General features: G+C 31.7%; 2 protein-coding genes across 12 annotated transcripts; one reads left to right on the forward strand and one right to left on the reverse strand.

Moving 5' to 3' along the window:
* Window positions 1-1811: 1811 nt before the first annotated feature.
* LOC102628626 (uncharacterized) lies at window positions 1812-6369 on the reverse strand. 8 transcript variants are annotated; one of them, XR_008053812.1, is made up of 6 exons: window positions 6029-6368; window positions 4216-5076; window positions 3909-4134; window positions 3680-3764; window positions 2643-3001; window positions 1812-2531 (listed from the first exon to the last, which is right to left on the reverse strand). XR_008053812.1 is itself a non-coding variant. In XM_025097720.2 (5 exons), exons 2-4 carry the CDS (start codon window positions 4711-4713, stop codon window positions 2912-2914), a joined length of 696 nt encoding a protein of 231 aa, XP_024953488.1. In that variant the 5' UTR covers window positions 4714-5076; window positions 6029-6369; the 3' UTR covers window positions 1812-2531; window positions 2643-2911. The 8 variants fall into 8 exon arrangements, 5 of the variants coding, with proteins under 5 accessions (XP_024953488.1, XP_024953482.1, XP_024953485.1 ...); XR_008053817.1 differs by having other exon boundaries at window positions 2643-3764; window positions 4053-4134; window positions 6029-6369; XR_008053808.1 differs by having other exon boundaries at window positions 3680-4134.
* Window positions 6370-12624: 6255 nt separating this feature from the next.
* LOC102627937 (enhanced ethylene response protein 5) lies at window positions 12625-16799 on the forward strand. Of its 4 annotated transcripts, XM_006475369.4 has the most exons (13): window positions 12628-13147; window positions 13236-13329; window positions 13556-13645; window positions 13754-13819; window positions 13895-13984; window positions 14074-14130; window positions 15008-15069; window positions 15528-15615; window positions 15823-15899; window positions 16033-16107; window positions 16191-16296; window positions 16411-16577; window positions 16664-16799. In XM_006475369.4, the coding sequence occupies exons 1-12, from the start codon at window positions 12843-12845 to the stop codon at window positions 16540-16542; spliced, it is 1242 nt and encodes a 413-aa protein (XP_006475432.1). In that variant the 5' UTR covers window positions 12628-12842; the 3' UTR covers window positions 16543-16577; window positions 16664-16799. The 4 variants fall into 4 exon arrangements, with proteins under 4 accessions (XP_006475433.1, XP_024953563.1, XP_006475432.1 ...); XM_006475370.4 differs by having other exon boundaries at window positions 12625-13147; window positions 16378-16799; XM_025097795.2 differs by lacking the exon at window positions 16664-16799 and having other exon boundaries at window positions 12625-13147; window positions 16391-16569.
* The last annotated feature ends 6045 nt before the right edge of the window (window positions 16800-22844 follow it).

A 22844-nucleotide genomic window follows, 5' to 3' on the forward strand; every position in this document is an offset into this window, starting at 1 on the left:
TTATATATATACATGTAGAGCAAGAATCTTGACTCGAATTTGATTGGGCCTCAAAACTTGAGCTTAAGCACAACCCTTAACCCTTAAATTTGAGTCAAAGCCTAAAAATTTCAGACCGGATTAATCAAACAAAAAATCCACTTGGGTTTTTTTGCCATCTCTAATTTCTCATGTGATTTTGCCATCCCTTAAATTCAAGTCAAAGCCTGGAAATTTCAGACCGGATCAATCAGGCAAAAAATCAGCTTGGGTTTTTTTTGCCATCTCTAATTTCTCATGTGATTTTGTTATAAATTGGGCCAATGAATTTAATTGTAATTTGGCCTTAATTCCCACAGCAACAAACCTAAACAATATTTAATTGTCTCTAGTTTTGGTCCTTTTAAGCACAAATTATTCCCAATTTTCAATTTATTATCCTCTTCAATAAAATAATTCAATTAACTAAAAATAATAAATAAAAATAACTAACAAATATATAAAAAAGGTAATATATATATATATTTATGCCCATCATTATGGAGATAGTGGTAAGTGCCAAAAGAAATATAGCCACTTACATTACACCACGTGTCTAGAAGTACTTTAAATATGTATAACGAATAGGATCAAAGATCAGTAACCATACAGTAACTTATATAAAAAGCTTGAAAATAATTAATGATTAAACTTGGAAGCATCGACAATAAATAATACATGATTACTTACTAAATTACATGCGGGGAACTAAAATATAGATAAAATGGTTATTGGGTCTAACAATATAAAAACCAAAAAATAAAACGAACAGTAGGGATTCATATCCAAAAAGAGATCTCTCAGTAACTCCGCCTTTCTGGGCATATAAATAGAAGCCAAAAGTATTGAGAAATCATCTTTTGGTTAATTCCCATTCAAGACAAGAAATTTAGATTTTAAATCCATAAATTCTCTTAAAAGAAAAAAATACTAACAAAAGCATTAGAGTGCCTTTATAGGTCTATGTTTGAGTCCGATTTGTGAAGATTCTCGAGAAAGAAAATAATTGATATTCAAGCTTGCCAATTTAACTAGTATAGTTTATCACTAGTTTATCACTTGACTTTTCTTCAGTTACATGAGTATGAATCATTGAAGATTTTTTGAACCTTCAATACCACAGTATGAAAAATGTGAGATGATTTAAAAAATAAAAAATAAAACTAATCAACTAATAACAATCAAAGTGTGGATATGGTAAGTTGGCAATGTCAATGGGTAACTTAAGCTATCTCAGTCACAACCATACAAATTGTATCACATGGTCAAGCTATGCAAATGTTAAATATCCCACCACCAAACAAGTCTTTAGAATGCATTTGGAATATTACATTGCATTATATTTGTATTATGGGTGCGTTTGGTACACGTATTATATTATGCTGTATTGTATTATTTTAATGTTGTATTACATTAGCACTGTATTATAATAATACTGTACAATATTTGGTGCTACACTGTACTGTATTAATTTTTAGTTATACTATGTTTGGTGTTGCACTGTACTGTATTAATTTCTTTTTGTGATTAATTTTAATTATATATTTAGAAAATAATATCTACTAGTACTTAGAAAAATACTAACTATAGAAGCGTTAAATTTAAGAATTTTTACATCAATTTTTTTTGTTTAAATAAAAGAATCATAATTCTTTATGTAAAACTAACAAATTCTAAGATTTACAATGATAAAAGATTTATTTTTTCAATAATTTGTAAATATATAACCTATGAGATAAAGATTGAAACAAATAATTCAATCAAATAGCATTTAAAAACTATCACAGCATAAATAAAACAAACTATCACAAGATTCATTCAAAGTTAATACATACTCCAAAAACATCACAAATTAGTAAAGTAACACAATAGTTGTTTGCGTCCGATAATTTAAGTACACACATCTACAAGCCAAAATACTAATGCAAAATATCATTGTTCAGTTAGAAATCCATACTCTCTAATCAAATTTCACCTCTCCTCTCATGCTCACGCAAAAGCATCCTAACATAAGCCAACTTACAATCACGATCATTTCGTAATACTTTGAAAGCCTTTATATGTGAAGGCTTCTCAACCATCAAATTTAAGGTAATAAGCTCGTCATCCACAGAAAGTCCCATCGAAGCAAGCTCTCTGCCAATGTAATCATGATCTTCACTACTTCCAAACATATTCTGAGACATGTCAGTGTTGGCTTGGTGAAATGCTGAAACCAATTTATCAATACCACCAGCAATTTGTTCATCTAATTTAGACCTCCTCTTGTTTGATGATTGTGAACGTGATCGAGTAGTGTATTGAGAATTTGAAGGCAGTGTAGTCGACATTGGAGAACCTTCATCATCAATCTCATTATCATCATCATTTATTTCTTCTTGAAGTGCTGCATTAGCCATATCATTTGGAGTTTCTGCTGAACTTCCAGTTGCATGGTCTTTTCCAAATATATTTGCTAGCCTCTCATAATATGGAAATGTCTTATATCTTCAATTGCTTGCATCTTTATGGGACTACAATAATAAAATAAGATAATTAAATAAACTTTATTATATTCATAACAAACAAATTAAGGACAATGTTTATAAATGATGACATAAAAAGAAATAATTTTCTTTACTAACCTCCACATATGATCTCCATACTTCGTCACTGTCAACCAGTACACATTTTCTCAATTCATTCCGACCAAAACCGCTAGTGTTCAACATATCAAATATCACTCCATAAGTTTTCTTCTATATCCTTATCTTAGAGTCAATATGTGGATATGCCTTCAAACTGCTCCCTGGTAATAGTTTTTCTAATTCATTTTCAATATATTTGTAACTTCCAGATTTAAAGGTGTCGTTATCAACTCAACCACCATTTGCAACAACAGCATCTAAAATGTTCAATATTGCCTCTTCTGCGTCTTTTGTCCATGCTCGTCTTGATCCTGTCTTATTTCCAGTAGTATGGCTTGGTCCTCCACTTTCCATTCCTACAAAATAAATATTATAACAATTTTTTGAACAAGTAACTAAAATATAACACCAAGTCAATTCACATCAATAAACCTCGATAAATTTCTAATGACATCAAATATAAATACAAGGTTACAACCTTAGACATTTTCCTAATGACATCTATATACTAACAAAAGTACAGCCTTCGATGCTTTCCTAATCACATCTATATACTAACAAAAGATGCTTTCCTAACGATCTCTGTATACTAACAAAAGTACAGTCTCAGATATTTTCCTAATCACATGTATATACTAACAAATGTGCATGCTCGGATACTTTCCTAATGACATCTATATACTAACAAAAGTACATGCTCAAATGCTTTCTTAATGACATCTATAAATTAGATAAGTCCTAATTTCTAAGCCGATTATTATACATAGTAGTAGCTAGATCATTCCTCCAGCTTGTCCATTATCTGAAGCTTCAATGCTACTTATACTATCATTATCTTCTACTTCATTATTAGGTAAGTCAACTAATTCATGCTCCATTGGATCCACAGACATTTCTCTCTTAATAAGATTATGCAATAAACAACATGCAGTAATAATGCGACATTGGGTTTTAATTCGATAAAATGAATGACTTCGAAGAATAGCCCATCGCGTTTTGAGCAATCCAAAACACCGTTCAATTACGTTTCTTACTGATGAATGTTTCATATTAAAGAATTCTTCTTTATTGCGAGGAGCACACCCATCTCTCTATTCCGATAAATGATATCTCGTTCCCCTATATGGTGCAAAGAATCCTTCAACATTTGTACATCCGGCATCCACAAGATAGTAATAACCTATTTATTTCACATAAGCATTAATATAATTTTGATTTTGAATATGTAATTTGATTAAATTAATTTTTTGGATTGAGTAATACTTGCAGGAACTTTTAAACCAGTTGGTTTATTTAATGCATCGCGAAGTATTCTTGAGTTAGAGGCAGAGCCTTCCCATCCGGGCATCACGAAGATGAATTTCATATCTCGTGAACATACCCCTAAAACATTTGTAGCAATCTCACCCTTTCTTGTTCGATATCTTGGTTTATCATTTTCTGGCACACGGACTCTAATATAAGTTCCATCCAATGCCCCCAAGCAATTCTACATGCACAAAACAAATGAAAATTTAATTAGCATTAAATTATCAATCGCTATAATAAAATATAAGTAATTGAAATGTACCTTAAACCACTTCCACCTCTCATCAGTGCAATTCTCTGGTACGGGATCTGGCACCCTTAGTAAAATATCGTGTAGCCGTAATACTCTATTTAACACTGAATTGAAGTATCTACTAACAGTCTCACTAGATCTAAATACCCTACTGCCAATTGTGCGATTCTTAACATGATGAGACAAAGTGTATAGGAACATGCAAACTTGCGCTTCAACAGCCAATGAACCACTAGCCTTTAGTCCCCTCGATCGAAATAGCTCACATAGTAGGCCAAATGTCCTTCTATCAATTCTTAGTTGATTTACACATTGAATGTCACTATTGCCTATAATGCTATCTAAGTATTGTAGTCGAGTAACATGGAATTGGAATGTACGACTATGAATCATTTTTCTTTCGTTATGCCTTCGGATCAACATTATTAACAAAAAACACATCACAATGAACATGAACCTCAATTTCATTTGCCACATGATGAAAGAAAATTTTCTTCCCATGTCCATATCTAACACAACCAGTAAAATGAGGGAAAAAAAATCAGCTAGTGGACCATTTGATAAATTTCCATAAAGTTAGATTAGATTTCCATATAAGGGCTATATTTCAACACTTGAGCTAAATAGAATCACAAAGAAGAGAATAGAGGTAGATGATGATGGTAAATAATAATAACAACAACAACAACAACAAAATCATGCCTATCACACGATAAAACAGAGAGTACAAGAAATATATTGAAATCCAAGGAATTATATATCATAAGTCATTTCTTGTTGAACAAATAATAAATGGTAAGAAATTGAACTCATTGGAAGCAAGCAGCAGCCGTTGGAAGGAAATTCCAATTTACGTATTTGTTTTGCAACCTAAATAAAAATAACCCATTGAAATGAATAAAAAAGATGTCAATTTTAATGAACAATTAAATCTGAAAAAAAATTCATATTAAGGTATGCAACATTTGCTAGCTACAATAGCTATAAATATGTGTGTGTATTTAGCAACTAACAAGTCCTTATAAAATTCATATGAGTACTTAAACTCAAACTCTTTTACTCATACACTAATTTTTTTCCTTTTAATTTATAAATGGACAACAAAACTTGAGAAACGTTTTTATCCCCATACAACATGAATTTGTCTAGGAAAAGATTATCCATTGCACCAATAATACTCTATAGGTGGTCATGTATTAAATAAAAGAAGATAATGTTCAACAATAATGGTATTTTGATTTTTTTTGTTTGGTCTTTAATCATTTGTTCATAAAGTTACTGTCTTTTTAAATTTTATCTTTTGACCAAAAAGTGTAGCACAATTAGTTAGTAATGCAAATTCTTACTAACATAAATAATAATAATAATAATAGTTAATTATCCAGTGTTGCTAACACTATTATAAAAGCTTTAGCTTCCCTATATGCTTTACGCCTCCAATCATCATGATAAAAGATGAACTACCAGTTCCTTATAATGCTTAGACTCCACATTTGGCTACCTATTACTAGTTGTTAATTATGGATAAAGACATTCAAGTAGATGTTTTTCCATTTTACTGCATCATTTCACACACACATATATAAAGTATATGCAGAGATGTGTATTCTTTTGTTCTCATCTAATCCAAACAGGGGCAATTTTCTGCAATTGGCTAAAAACCCACCGCGAGCAATTAGCCCCTTATTTTCCATAAAAATCAATTGCCACCAATGTTTGATTATAACGGAAAAACATGATTAAATTGAAAGCAAATAAAATAAAACCCTAATCTAGAAATTAAACCTAAATTAAAAAATTAAACCCAAATGAAATATCAAACCTTAGGTGGTGAAGGACAGGGAGAACATTTGTATTGCACAGTAGAGATGGTGTTGCAGCGGAGGTGGTGTCACGCAGTGGGGTGCAGTGGAGGTGGTATCACGCAGTGGGTGGGTGTTGCACGATGAGGTTACGGTGGAGTTGGTGTCGCACAGCAAAGGCTGCTGATGTGGTGGTGGAGCGTCGTGGAGTTGGCTCTTGTTAAGCCACTGCACAGGAGAAATCACAGATCGAACAAGGAGAGCTATTTTGGTTTATTTGACGACAAGGTGAGAACGAGAGGGAAGTCTAATTTTTTTGGTCTTAGAAATAGTTGCAAAACCTGCATAAACCCGACCCCCCCTCGGGTTTAGTTTATGCGGGTTTGACCGCATAAGATTTTGAGTTGACCGCATTGTAATACTATGTGATGTAATTGCCAAACATGGTATTGTAATACTCTAATACAATGAGGAGCTCTAATACCATAACCAAACATGCCCTATATGTATTGTATTATGTTATTTTGCATTAAGTTGTATTACATTAAGTTATGATACGATACTATACTTAGTATACTATGAACTGTAATATATATAATATTATTTTATGTTAATATTAAAATTAAATTAATAGTATTTAAACTTATTAATATTTTAATTTTATATTATGAATTTATGAAAATTAGTTATTAAATAATTATTTCTATATATTAATTTTTATAATATAAAAATAATTTAATAATATACTATCATCAAATAATAAAATTTATATTATTATAATATTATTACCTAATATTATATTATAATATAATTTACTTTTATATATTAGTTATTAAAAATTAAACGATATATAATATAAATTGTTATATTATAATACTATATGATATCAAATTTTAATTATTAATTAATTTTTATTTATTAATATTGAATATAACTAATTAGTTTAAATTTATTTTTAAATTTAGTATTTTAGTAAATACTACTTAATTAAAATAGTTTTACATATTTAAAGTAAAATAATTAAAATGATTTCATGTAATAAAAGTAAAATAATGTATTATCATTTATTTATTAAATATTTAGGTTTATTAATTATTTATATTTTATATTATTATTTGAATATCAATATCATTTAAATATTTAATAAATTTAAATTTATTATAAACTATTGAAAAATTAAAAGTAAAATGATTAAAATTTAAAATGTGAATAATGTTTTAACATAATATAGTTTAATACTTTCCTTGAGATTATTTTATGCTCGTTTAATTGTATTAGCCATCTTTTTAATACAATGTAATATAACTAGAAATTGGAGTCAAATATGAGTTAGCATGAGAATAATGTTACGCAATATGGGTAAATTTCGGCTTACCCTCTTGTGAATTAACAATTTTTAAATTGCGCTCTTACTTTTGGAAGCATCAAGTTATCCTCTAAAAGTAGTTAATTTTAATGATTGACTGCTGTTGATTTGTCAAAGCATAAAATATTCTTTTTTTAACAGGTTTATTAACTAACGATTTTAACATTTAAAAATGCTATTTTAATCAATAAAATATTAAAAAAATGACGAAAATCCTTAAAATAAAATAAAAAAACTTATCTCTTCTCAATTTCATCTCCATCAAATCAAAATCACACTAATTGAAATACCCATTGTTTATCCTATATTTCAATTGGTTGGCATGGCTGCGCTTGGCAAAGGATTTGGTTCCTCAGGCCGTGCGTGCAGCCGTGGGTTTGGTTGAATGGCCACGTGCGGTTAAGGGTTTGGTTGCCTTGGGCTAGGGATGGCAAAAATCCCCACGGGGACGGGTACCCTCGGGGATTTTCCCCATTCGGGGAGGGCACGGGGATAATTTTATACCCAATTTTTTATTCGGGGAGGGGACGGGGAAAATTTTTTACCCAATTTTTTATTCGGGGAGGGGACGGGGATGAGGTGGAATCCCCATCCCCTACCCATTTCCCCATTTTAATTTTTAATTTTATTTTTATTTTTAAAATTACTAATAAATAAATAACAAAATTATAAATATTGTTAAAAATAATAAATATTAAAATAGTTATATTATTAAACTTTTAAACTTAATTAACTAATTAAAGTCTTAAATTTTTAATCCAAACCACAATGATACAGGAGAGAGCTGCCTAATTATAATTTACAACAGTTCTAATCCTAATTCGTATCCTACATTAGCTCGAATTGCTAGAGATATTTTGGCAATTCCAATTACAACAGTTGCTTCTGAATCAGCTTTTAGCACCGGTGGTAGAGTTGTGAGCTCACACCGTAACAAACTTCATCCAAGCACATTGGAGGCCTTAATATGCTGTCAAAGTTGGTTACGAGCTTACAATAGCAGTATGAGTTTATTTTACATTGTAATTATATTATACAGTTATTAATATTTGCGCTTATAAGTTACGTTACTTATATCATTTTCATTGTTTTAGGTTTGAAATCTGAGGTTAGCTCTCAATTTGCCACATTTCTCGAGGAAGAACTGGAGGAGCAGGAGGTAAATAGTTTTATTAAAAATATTAATTAAGTATCTACATTTATTTTATTGTCGATATAAAAATAATTTTTTTTCTTTTTATTGTAGGATTATGAAGATTGAGTCATTGACAAAGATAATTATTTTAATAATTTATATTTTTGAATGTGACTTTGAAATGGATCAATATTAATGCAAGATATATTTTGAACTTTATTTTTATCTGAATTTTTTATTTTAATATGATTAATTTAAAATCGAAAAAAAAATGTATTAGACTATTAATTATTCGGGGACCGGGGACCCTCGGGGATCCCCTGTTAGTATTCGGGGAGGGGATGGGGATTCACTTAAGTAATTCTGACGGGGACGGGGAGGGGACGGGGACATAACAAAATATCGGGGATGGGTATGGGGAGATTGGTCCCCTCCCCTCCCCTCCCCATTGCCATCCCTACCTTGGGCACATGCAGTCATGGTTGGATTTTCATGGCTGCGTGTGACCAAGGGTTTAGCTGCCTTGCACGGCCAAGGGGTTCACTGCCTTGGCCTCGCGCAACCAAGGGTTTTGATATTCATGGGTACAAAATGAAAAGTTGTTAAAAGAATTTTGGTGGGTACTACAAATATGTAAACTATTTATGCGTGTTTTGAAAAATTTAAATAGATCTGGGCCTATAAAAATTAGCCTATATCGAAGTTTGATCTTTTTTTTTTTGGGTTAATTGACTTTAAAAAAATGTATAAATACTATTTTATTCTTTTGGCTATTATAAGTAACAAAGAGATAACAATTTTAGGGGCAACATAATATTTTCAGAAGAAATGGTAGTAATTTAAAAATTATCATTTCACGATAGAGATAATTTGAAATTAACCCATATTATATAATGTAATTGTAGGCTGTCAAAAGTATTTATGTACACATATTGCTCTTGTCTCATTCAAAATAAATAGCTAGTTTGATAATGCTGTATTTTTTAAAATAATTATCGCTAGATATGTTGAATAAATAATCAACTGCGATGAGTATTAATTAAACGTTTAATAAAATTTATTCTTGCAAACATTATGAATTTCAAAATGTAGTCATATAGATTCAGTAAATTTAACTATTAAACTATTGTAAGATATAGTAAATGAATTTAACATAATGTTGAATAAAATTTATTTACACATATATATATAATGGTTTTTATTGTGTATATATAATAATTAATAACTAAGATAAATATTTTATATTGTTAAGGTTTTTATAATCGCAATATAATTTAGTAATAATAAAAATTTCTTTAAAGTTAATGATTTTATTTTTTAATTAATAAGAATAATTTTAAATTTTTGTAATACATATGAAATAATTATCCTCACGTGCAAATGCTTTTATTTTTTTATATTAAATCATATAATTTAATAATTAATTAAAGTAAATTTTAATAATAAATTAAAGACTCATGCACGGAAGACTCTATCTAACAAAGGAAAATGAGACTCTTCCTACAATAAGCACCACAATAAGCACCGAACGGTATGTTTTGGGTGCAATATAAAAGGACCCAACTCACATGACCCACACATACGCACCACAACACATGCGCAACAGATCTTCTCACGCGCGACTCGCCGTTTCTCCATCTGCTCTCTCTGCTCTCATTGAAATCTGCTCATCTTCTTGCTTTCTCTTGCCATGGGTCTCTCTTTGTTCTCTGTCCTCTCGCTTTCTCTCGCAGTGGGTCTCTCGACGTGGGTCTCTAGCCGTGGGTTTCTCCATCTGCTCTCTCTCTCTTCTCTGTCCTCTCTGTTCTCTCGCCGTCGATTCCCCCTCTGTTCTCACTGTCGATTGCATCTCTCGGCTTGCTTCACCTTTGCTCTCTTAGCTTCAGTGGTCGTTATCTGTCGTAGTTGATTTGTAGAGGTAATGCCAAATTTCCGTGAGTTGATTATGAATTTTTGAAAAGTCAGCTGATATTGTGAGCAAGTGAGGTAGTTTATATTGATTTTTAATTGCACTTGGATTGATGGGCAAATTAGCTTAGACATGTTTGATTTGTAATTGCATTATCAATAGTTTTAGGAGCTGATTGAGATGGCCTTGTGTTGGAGATAGCACCATGATCACTGTAACTGGAGCTTGTTTTATGCCATTATAGTTTTGGTAAAATACCAATCCAGATTATTTTGTCATAATCCAAATCCTAAATAATTATGTTCTTGTGTATGCCTTTTCTGTGGTGCAATTTCATTTAATGTCCAAATTCTTCTTGAACTTGTTTGAGAAATAAAATTCTTGTGGCAGGGGGATCAAAACCAGCGACTCTAGACACTGGTGCTGTGGTGAATGTACCATTATTTGTCAATATAGGTGATGAAATATTGGTGTACACAAGAATTGGGCTATACATGACTCGTGCATAGGCTAGCTTATGGAGATCTCTTTCATCGGCAAAATTTTTGGTATAATTTTGCTGTAATGGTAGCCTGTTGTATCTTCATTGATGCCAGAAATGTACATGAGCCTGAGATAGTTAAGGGGTTTCAAACCTTGGCTCTATGCAGTAGTTAGTTCCATTTACATACATGTAGAAATATTAGTCGATATAATTCTTCTTTATCGAATAGGCTTAGTTCAGAACTCAGTTGAGCAAGAGTTTCAATTAATCTACTAGTGTTACGAATTTCCCTGTAATATAAGCTGAAATTCCAGTAATATCATTACCACTTATCAGTGTAAAAGAATTTCTATAATACGATAACTAGTAACTCATTTTCCAATCAGATAAATATATTTGTAGAACAAGTTTTTCCTACGGTTGTGGTTTCCTAAGACTGTTGGTCTAGTTTTTTAATCAGCATGTCATGTGATGTTCTGCTTGGAATTTTACCATGCTCATACATGAGAAATAAGAGCAACAATGCCTTGTCAATCTTTCCTACACCACAAAGCGCTTGAATCACATTGTTAAAGGTGATCGTCCGAGGAATATGACCCATTTCAAGTCGTTGAAGTAATTGGATCAAAGTGGCCACATTTGGAGTCACTCCCCTCTCAATAGCCTCATTAAGCAATTCCATTGCCTCATTTGACCTACCCACTTTGCAAAACCCATCCATAACAGCGGTAGATGTATAAACATCAGGCTTCAAGCCATCATTCTTAACATTCATCAACATTTCATATGCCTCCTCCACTCTTCCCACTTTTGCACAATGAATTTACAAGAATAGTAAAAGTTGTAACATTTGGATGATACCCATTATCAAACATGCAATCAATAACCTTTTTGGCCTTAAAGAAATCATTTTTATTGCAATAACATCTAATCATAATCGAAAATGTCCAAGAATTTGGCGCTAACCCATAAGATGATTAGAGAAAAATTTCACGGCAGTGTCTTGCTCGTTTAACATTACCAAAGCCATGAGCAAGTTGTTGAAGTCAGACACACTCTAATTTGTCCCATCCTTTTTAATGCTATTGAATATATCGATTCTCTCTTTCAAGGGTGATGCTTTGATTCTGTCAACGAACCTCTGCGCTTGTAGACTACGAGGGTTCTCTTTCAAGTCCAAGCTTTATGTCGCAGATGGTGACGCAGTGGTAAAAACAACTAGCTTGTTGAATTGTGGGATTTTGTTGTGGTTTCTTTTGTTGGTGTTGGTGAAGATGAAAGAATTACTAAGCAGAAGAGAACACATCACACTGATGCAACTCAATTCCTCACACAGCCAAGAGAATGAGACACCGTGAGAGAGAGCCAACAGATTTCACACCGTGAGGGAGAGTCCACGAGTAGAACAGAAAATGGCATTGGAGAATTAGCTGCTGAGATATCTAGCCTGAGTGAGGAGTGGATTTGGTGTGAATGAGAGGGAGAGTGACGGTATTGCGTGAGATCTACTGCGCGTGTATTGTGTTTGTGTGTTCAAACAGTAACCTTTTATAATGCACCTAAAACGCACCGTTTGGTGCTTATTGTGGTGCTAACTGTGGGCTGAATATTGGTGCTGATCTAACAAAATATATAAAATTATATTTAATATAAAATTAATTTTCAAAATCAAATTTTAAAAACCTACTCATTTTCCCAGTTTACTTTTCAAAATCATTTTTTGTTTTTTTAGTATTTTTTAATAAAACTTTTAAGGAAAATCAATATGAGAGTTCAGTCTCTAATTGATTTTGCTGATAATTATTATTATTACGCAGGAAACGAAGTCGGTTCTCAAATTCTCTCTTTGCTTCGTGTCGGTGGTGGTTTATGCATCGATCGACTCTGAGTCTGATATTTTCGATTCATAAGTGGCCTCCCAGCTTCCCTCTCAAAACTCAATGGCGTACATGAGCATGGGAGAAGCGCACCGAAGGATAACAGATTACCTAAACCGCTTCTCCGACGCCGTTTCATCACAAGACGTAGTTTCCCTGAAGCAACTCCTTTCTTTCTCCTCCAACTCGCCGTCTCTCCTCTCCCTCGCCGACTCCCTTAACGTCTTTCAAGACGCCAATAGGCTGATCAAGCAGTCCGACAACTACTCCCCCTTTGCAGATATCACAGTCCCTCTCTTTCGCTCTCTTCAGCACTATCGCACAGGAAACTTGGTCGATGCCTATCTCGCCTTTGAAAAATCCGCCAAGTAACTATGCTCTCTGTTACTAAGTTTAAATCAGACACATAATGCAATGATTTCGCCATTAATTCCGAACAATTGTATGTTATTGCAGTGCTTTCATTCAGGAGTTTCGGAATTGGGAATCCGCTTGGGCTTTGGAAGCATTGTATGTTATTGCTTATGAAATTAGGGTTCTTGCTGAGAGGGTACTCCTTTTTTTTATCATTTTCAGTGCTATTATTTTGTCAATGAGTCATGCTGTTATACTTCCCAACTAGTATAGCATTCATCTATTCTATACAATAAGTAATTTAAAGAGTTGGGAAATTTTATCATCTAATATACGAGTGGCATGTGGCACTTGGGACTCAAATCTTGGGATAGTAGTTGGCAACTCTAGCCTGACACTGTTGTAAATAATTATTTTTGTAGGCCGATAGAGAGTTGGCTTCTAATGGAAAATCCCCGGAGAAATTAAAGGCAGCTGGCTCTTTTCTCATGAAAGTCTTCGGTGTTCTTGCCGTATGTTTGTTTCTCTATAGACCTATTCACATTAAGTAAAGCAAAATTTTACTTTCAGTTGGTATAGTCGCCTTTGCTAAATCTTTGTAAGAATTTGTTCAATTATAGGGAAAAGGCTCAAAACGTGTTGGAGCATTATATTTGACGTGCCAGTTGTTCAAGATCTACTTCAAGGTGCAATTTTGACTTGTTTTCAATCTATTTTTTCAAGCCAGATTATGTTACTTAACATATATTATTACTCTACAGCTTGGTACGGTTCATCTTTGCCGTAGTGTAATACGGAGTATAGAAACTGCGCGTATTTTTGATTTTGAGGAATTCCCTAAAAGGGATAAGGTATAATTTGAGCTTGTTGATGACATTTTTTTTCTCCTTTTGCGAAATTGATCCTCAGAGTATTAGTATTTTTCTGTCACATACTGCAGGTTACTTACATGTATTATACTGGCCGATTGGAAGTTTTCAATGAAAATTTTCCTGCTGTAAGTAAATTAAGTTCCTTTTCAGTAATTGATACTTTCTTTATCAGACAAATATCTAAAGTCTAAGGTCTGGGTTTGGATTTACCAGTTTGAGCCTTGACGTACGGGGTGAGCATTTCAGTGCATGCCTAATGTTTGATCTTTTTGCAGTGTTTTACTTGATTTCATGTTGTCATCTTTCAGTGGGCAAAAAATATGTTTCAGTATGGCTTTACGGCCTCACTGGTTACATTTAACATGAATTTCAACTAGGGGTGGAAAACGAATATACGAATCGTATTTGAATCAAATCGTAAACAAATTGGGTCAAAACTCTGCTGTTCGGATTTGATTCGTTTATTAAATGAATTGAAATCTTAGGATTCGAATTCAGTTTGCTTATTAAACGATTTTTGGTTCGATTCGTTTAATTCATTTAGCGGAATTAATAAACGAGTCGAATTTGGATTCGTTTACTATTCATTTATCCTATATCGAATCCAAAATGAATTGAATTGAATTTGAATTTATTTATAGAAATATAATTAATAAACAAAAATTAAGCAAAATAAAATATAAAAAGACCATAATTCAATATTCTACAAAATACAGTCTTATTATAATTTATAATTACTATATTAGCCTTTAAACATTAAAATTTTTTCATACATATTTAAGGACAAATAAGTAGTTTAATTAAATGGATAATGAACGATTTTAAACGAATGGATCGTATTCGATTCATTTATGACCCATTTATTAAACGAATCCCAAATGAATAAATAAATCAATATCTTCAAACCCAGATTCGATTCGTTTAATTAGTGAATTGAATTGAATCAATGTTGAGTTTCTTAATCAGTTTATTATTTATTTAGTCTACTTTTATATCATGCAGGCTGATCAAAAGTTATCGTATGCCTTAATAAATTGCAACCCTCAGAGTGAAGCTAATATAAGGTCTGTTTCAGCTGTGCTTATTGTGTATGTTTTGCATCCACATGGTAGAAAGACTTTAGATGTTTCTGTTTCTACAATTATAGGTGTACTCAACAGTATCTATTTATTACTCTGGCTGTATTGTATATGGTTCAGCTGATGTTTATATTATTAGCACATATATCCATGGTATCTCTAATTGGGCGCTGAGAATGGCATTCCTGAATTGTTCTCTTGTTTTATTTGATTCTTCCCGGATAAAATAATTTTTTGCTTCTTGGTTGTGAGTTTTATTATTTGCCTGACATGTTTGAGGAGTATTGACTTCTGAAGTATTGTATATACACTTAAAAACTTATTTCTGTGGACTTGTTTTCCCACCTTAAACCTTCTGATGTCAAATTCTGTGGTTTCTGATGTTGTAAAGCATCTTATAATGATCTCTTATCTCTGCCGTGTTGCTTTTCTTCTGTGGATAGGATGATATTAAAATATTTGATACCTGTGAAGCTTTCAATAGGCATTTTACCTAAAGACTGGCTGTTGGAGAAGTATAACCTAGTTGAGGTAAGGCCTGCTTAATGAATTGTTTATTTTCTTGTTCTGTGGTGGGAATTAGATTTGAGATATTTAGCGTCGTGGTCCATGTTGGTTCTTGTATTGGCATTTGAGCTTCAGAAAATTAATGGAAGCAAATAATAGTAAAAACTAAATTGAGAGTGGGCTACGGTCTTCTTCTACCATCCTTATATAATATGCAGTGTTCTTTCACAGTACAGTAACATCGTGCAAGCTCTAAGAAGGGGTGATCTCCGGCTTCTCCGACATGCCCTCGAGGAGCATGAAGACCAGTATGTTTTATTTATTTATTTTACTTTGGGTAGTTTACAATTGTCCATAAAATTTTAATTTTTCTGAGGTGAAGTTGGAATCACCTTCTCCCAGTTGTAATCAGAATAATGAATTTTTCCCCCCCTTCAAAAGGTTCTTAAGATCAGGTGTATATCTTGTGCTGGAGAAACTCGAGCTCCAAGTTTATCAAAGATTGTTCAAGAAAATGTAAGTTCCATATCTTTTAGTAAAATTTACATTTAATTGTACTTGATATATTTAGTTTTATTTATTGCACATTCATTCTGCAGTTACATTATCCAAAAACAAAAAGACCCAAGCAAAGCTCATCAGATGAAGTTGGATGTAATTGTGAAGGCACTGAAATGGCTTGAGATGGACATGGATGTTGACGAGGTACTTATCTTCTCTCCCATATCTTTTCAGTTTCTTGCATTTATTGGACTCTCTTTCTGGCTGATGGTTTTGCATGATCAGTTGATCAAATTAGCCTTCTCTTTGGATGAGTAGGTGGAATGTATAGTAGCCATATTAATACACAAGAATCTTGTGAAAGGGTACTTCGCGCACAAGAGTAAGGTTGTTGTCTTGAGCAAGCAGGATCCTTTTCCCAAATTAAATGGGAAGCCCGTTAATTCATGAAGATGCTTTGTTGGAGATGGTGAAATGGTGATCAGGTTATTTAGAAACAGTCATGCTGGTTCAGTTCATTTTAGTCTCCATAGTTCTGGAATTCTGACGTAGATGTACAATTTCTGTGCAGATGTAATTGCAGTACACAAAATTGTTGTATTCATCAAGTAAACTTTTTGCATTTTTCCGCGAACTTCTTGATTGTAATCACGTTTGCGCCCTTTTTTTTTTTTTCCTTTTTTTGTAATTTTAATTCTCATTTGATCTTTGGTTGCCCAAACTCGTATTTATCGACTATTACGTCATTAAACAGTAAAAAATTTCTCCGAAGATGAAACAAACTGAGGCGCATTTGAGATATGCGAATTCCAGATTGCTTGAAGGAGTTCATTGCAGTTTGCTTTATAATTTTTGGCTAAATTAATTCTCCATTGCCAAAATTCCAACACATGGTAAACTTGAGGTTGAGGTAAACAATAACTAATCAAAAACTTTGGGTTTCACGGCCATGGTAAAACAGTTGAAGAAGTTCAATTTTTTTTTAATTAGCCACAAATTTAAGCAACTTTTAAATTTATTATCCTTCACTAGGTTTCATAGCTGTGGTGAAAAAGTTGAACTAGTTTAAGATTTATCTAAATTGGCTACAAATTCATGGAACTTGAAGTTTTTTTTATCCTTCCCATGAATTTCATCATCGTGCTAAACAACATATGAAACTTGAGTAAATTAGTCATAAATTTATGTAATTTTTAACTTTTTAAATATTTCTCATGAATTTCATAGCCGTGATAAAGACGTTGAAGCAGTGTAGAACTTGAGTAAATTAGCCATAAATTCATACAACTTTCAACTTTTTTGGTCATTTCTACGGATTTCACAGATACGGTAAAGAAGTTGCTGTAAATTGTCCCCAAATTCATGCAACATTCAACTTTTTTAATCATTCCCATGGATTTTGTAGCTGTGGTAAAGAAGTTCAAGTGATTTCAAATTTGAGTAAATTGGCCACAAATTCATGCAACTTTCAACTTTTTATATCCTTTCCATGAGTTTCATAGCTGTGATAAAGAAATTGAAGTAGATTGGAATTTGATTAAATTGGGCTCAAATTCATGCAACTTTCATTTTCTTTTTATTCTTCCCATGGATTTTCGAGTTATGGTAAAGAAATTGAAGTAGTTTAAAATTTGAGTAAATTAGCCACAAATTCATGCAACTTCCTATGGATTTCATAGCTATGGTAAAAAAGTTGAATTAGTTTGGGATTTGATTAAATTGGTCACAAATTCATGTAACATTTAACTTTATTTTATTCTTCCTATGGGTTTTATAGCGATGATGAAGAAGTTGAAGTGGTTTGGAATTTGATTAAATTGGCCACAAATTCATGTAATTTTCACTTTTTTTTATCATTCCCATGGGTTTTATGGCCGTGGTAAAGAAGTTAAAGTAGCTTAGAAATTGACTAAATTGGCCACAAATTCATGCAACTTTCAATTTTTTGATCCTTCCTATGGGTTTTAATAGCCGATGTAGAGAAGTTTAGCTAGTTCGGAATTCATGTATTTTTAACTTTTTTTCATCTTTCCAAAAAGTTTCAATAGCCAAGGTAAAGAAGTTGAAGTAGTTTAGGATTCTACTAAATTAGCAAAAAATTCATGCAACTTTTAATTTTTTATCCTTCCTATGGGTTTATAACTGTGGTAAAGAAGTTGAAGTAGTTCGGAATTTTATTAAGCAGGGCACAAATTCATGCAACTTTCAATTATTTTTATCCTTCCCATAAGTTTCATAGCTATAGTAAAGAAGTTGTAGTTCGGAATTTGACTAAAATGGTCCCAAATTCATGCAACTTTCAACTTTTTTTATCCTTCCCATGGATTTTCCAGCTGTTATAGAAATTGAAGTATTTTAAAATTTGAGTAAATTGGACACAAGTGCATGCAACTTTCAACATTTTAAATATTTCTCGTTGTTTTCATGGCCATGATAAAAAAATTAAAGTAGTCTGGAACTTGAGTAAATTGGCCACAAATTCATGCAATTTTCAACATTTTTTAGACTTTCTATGGTTTTCAATGGCCGAAGTAAAGAAGTTAAAGTAGTATGAGATTTTACTAAATTGGCTCCAAATTTGTGCAACTTTCAATTTTTTTCATCCTTCCCGTATAACCATAGTAAAGAAGTTGAAGCACTTTGGAATTTTACTAAATTCTTCTTAAATTTATGCAACTTTCAACTTTTTTTATCCTTCCCATGGGTTTTATAGCTGTCTTAAAGTAGTTGAAGTAGTTTGGAATTTTACTTTTGGCTACAAATTCTTGCAATTTTCAATTGTTTTGATTCTTCAAATGGGTTTCATAGCCATGGTATGTTAGCCTAAAGTAGGGATGGCAAAATAGCCTGACCTGGCCCGGTCCATTCACATGGGCTTTGTGCCGAGCTTCCCACATGAGGGCCTGGACAAATGCTTAAGAAAAAAAAGGCCCCTCTATTTAAAAAAAATAAATTTATAATTAGAATAATAAATTCAAAATTGAAAAATAATGAAAAAAAGTAAGTTTAAATTCCTAATTTATTATCAATAATGAATAAAAAACTTAAAATTATAATATTAAACTCTCTTTTAAATGTTAATTAGTTAAGAGAGTGCTTTAATTAGAGAATTCAGTATTAAAAAATAAAATCTTTAAACTTGTATTTACTTTATTTTCTTTATTTATTATTTTATTTTGAAATATTAATTTTCTTTAATTTATTGTTGATTATAACAACATGATTATTATTAACTCATTTTAAGTTTACAATAATTTTAAAAAAAAAAGTAAAAGTCCAAGCCCAGCCCAGCCCAAACCCTTAATTTGCCAACCCTAGCCTAAAGGGCTATACGAACCGTAATTTTGATGATAACAAACCACGTAAATGTAAAATGGTAAATGTATATTTCACAATCTCACTAGTTCCTGAAGGACAAAATTTATTCAAGCGATATCAAGCTCGAGACACGCAGTGGACAACGACACGATCAAGGACGAATATTAAGAGTACTAGCTGAAAGTGATCTCCATTGCTATAATTCTTGTAATGTTAGTATGATTTAATATTTGCATGATTTGTCATTTTAAAAGCTCAAGATTTTGGTTAATAAATCATCGTTTTTCATAAACTAAAGACTTTATAATTATAAGACAAGTGAGTTTATGAAATTGATTATTTTCAAAATAATGGACTAAAATGAAAGGTTTTGAAAACTTTGATACCAATAAAGTGTTGTTTTAAATTTTGGAGATAGATCAATTTGCAAAAGTCTTAAACATTGTGGACTATAGTATAATTTCTAAAAGTTTTGAGACAGAAGTATAAATTTTGGAACAATAGCGGCTAACCGCTTACTTTGTAGCCGATAACCGCCTAGGGTCCAAAAACATAGTGACTAGCCAGCTAAATCTAGCGGCGAATTGCTTGGGCAAAAATTTCAAATTTGATTTTGTAACATTAACTTGCCTCAACAACATGGTGACTAACTGCCTCATTCTAGCAGCGATTCGGTAAGTCCCCGGAAAGTCAATAATGTCTAGTTTGATTGTTTAATTTATAAAAACTCAAAAAAAATCAAATCTAAAGTTTTTCCAAGCAAAAAATCAGTTCATACAACACTACCTTGAGCTTTCATTTTGCTAATTTATATACATAGAGTTATCATTTGTATATTCACTTTAAAAGAAAGTATTTATTGTAATCTTGAAATTCATTTTTAAATTTGTGAGTGTAAGTATAGGGAAAGGTGTGTGTGAGTGAATCACCACTTGTAAAGATTTATTGACACATTGGAAGTTAATTATAAGAACTTGAAGTCTTGGGAGGTTTGAATAGGAAAATCATCAACCATGGTTTGCTTAGAGGCGTGGATGTAAGTGAGTTTGCCGAACCACGTAAAAATTCGTGTGTTTGTTTTCCTCTCCCTTACTTCTTTTTAAATTTATGCTTTGTTAAATTTGTTGTTATTCATATTTCTTAAAGAAGCAATTTAAATTGTATTGTGATTTTAGTAGATTTTTTTAATTTTCTAATTCACCCCTCTTTTGAGGTTGCATAGCTAGACTTTCATGGTAAAGTGGTTCAAGCAGTTTGGATTTTTACTAAATTGTCTATAAATTCATGCAACATTCAACTTTTTTCATCATTTCCATAGGTTTCATGGTCGTATTAAAGAAGTTGAAGTAGTTTTTCCATAGGTTTCATTTCCATATAAGAACTTGAAGTATCCTTCACATCGATTTCATAGTTGCAATAAAGAAGTTAAACTAGATTGTAGTTCTATTAAATTGGCCACAAATTCTTGGAACTTCCAACCTTTTTAGTCCTTCGCATAAGTTTCATAAGTATGATAAGGAAGTTGAAATAATTTGAAACATAAGTAAATCGACCACAAATTCATACAACTTTCAACTTTTTTAATCATTTGCATGGGCTTTGGAGTCATGGTAAAGAAGTTGAAGTAGTTTGAAATTTGAGTAAATAGGCCACAAATTCATGCAATTCTGAACTTTTTTCAATCATTCTCATGGGTTTCATAGTGGTGGAAAATGAGTTGAAGTAATTTGGAATTTTATTAAATTGGCTACAAATTAATACAACTTTTAATTTTTTTGATCCTTCCCATGAGTTTTATAATTGTGGTAAAGAAGTTGAGGTAGTTTAGAAATTTAGTAAATTGGCCTCAAATTCATGCAACTTTCAACAATTGTGATCCTTCTCATGGATTTCAGAGCCATGGTAAAAAAGTTGATGTAGTTTGAATTTGAGTAACCAAATTTTTGACTTTTTTTATCCTTCCCATGGATTTCAATAGCCGTGATATATATATTGAATTGATTTGATGTTTTACTAAATTGGCCACAAATTCATATGACTTCCAAATTTTTTTAATCTTTTCTATGAGTTCTTAGCCATAACAATTTGGAATTTTGGGTAAATTGGCCATAAATTCATTCAAATTTCAACTTTTTTTTATCCTTCCCATAGGTTTTCAAGCCATGGCAAAGAAGTTGAAATAGTTTGAAATTTTGCAAAATTGACCGCAAATTGATGCAACTTTTAATTTTATTTATCCTTTATGGTTTTCAATAGCCGTGGTAAAGAAGTTGACATAATTTAGAATTTTATTAAATTCGCCACAAATTCATGCAACTTTTAATTTTTTTTATCGTTTTCATGGATTTCATGATCGTAATAACAAAGTTGAAGTAACTTTGAATTTTACTAAATTGGCAACAAATTCATGCATCTTTCATTTTTTTTTATCCTTTTTATGTGTTTAAATAGCCCAAGAAAAGAAGTTATAGTAGTTTAAAATTTTATTGAATTAACCACGAATGCTTGTAACTTTCAATTTGTTTTATCCTTCACATGAGCTTCATAGTCAGTGATAAAAGAGTTGAACTAATTTGTAATTTTAATAAATTGGCCACAAATTCATGTAACTTTCAACTTTTTTGATCCTTCTATAGGTTTCATAGCCGTGATAAAGAAGTTGAAGTAGTTTGGGATCATAGTAAATAGGCCACAAATTAATACAACTTTCAATTTTTTTTATCCTTCCATAGGTCTCACAGCTATAGTAAAGAAATTGAGGTAATTTAAACTATTACAAAGTTGGCCACAAATTCATGCGACTTTCAATTTTTTTATCCTTCCCATGGGTTTCAATAGTTGTGGTAAGGATGTAGAAGTAGTTTGAAGTTTTACTAAATTAGGTAACAATTTTTGCAACTTTCAATTCTTTTTTTCCTTCGCATGGGTTCCAATAGCCATGGTAAACATGTTGAAGTAACTTGAAATTTTACAAAATTGGCCACAAATTCATGCAACCTTCAACTTTTTCTTTTTTTAATCTTTCCAACGGGTTTCAATAGCCATGGTGAAGAAGTTAGAGTAATTTGGAATTTGACCACCAAGTAATGCAACTTTTAACAACTTTGATCCTTCCCATGAGTTTGATAGCATGTTAAAAAAGTTTAAGTAGTTTGAATATGAGTAAATTGACCTCAAATCTATGTAAGTTTTCAACTTTTTTATCCTTCCCATGGGTTTAAATAGTTATGGTAAAGATGTTGAAGTAATTTAAAATTTTACTAAATTAACCACAAATTCATACAACTTTTGACTTTTTTTTATCCTTTTCACAAGTTTCATAGCTTCAATAAAGTAGATGCGTAAGTTTGGAATTTGAGTAGATTGGCCACAAATTCATGCAACTTAATTTTTTTTAATCTTTCCATGGGTTCAGAGTCTTGGTAAAGAAGTTA

The sequence above is a fragment of the Citrus sinensis genome, chromosome 1 (assembly GCF_022201045.2).
Source record: "Citrus sinensis cultivar Valencia sweet orange chromosome 1, DVS_A1.0, whole genome shotgun sequence".
Lineage (NCBI taxonomy): Eukaryota > Viridiplantae > Streptophyta > Magnoliopsida > Sapindales > Rutaceae > Citrus > Citrus sinensis.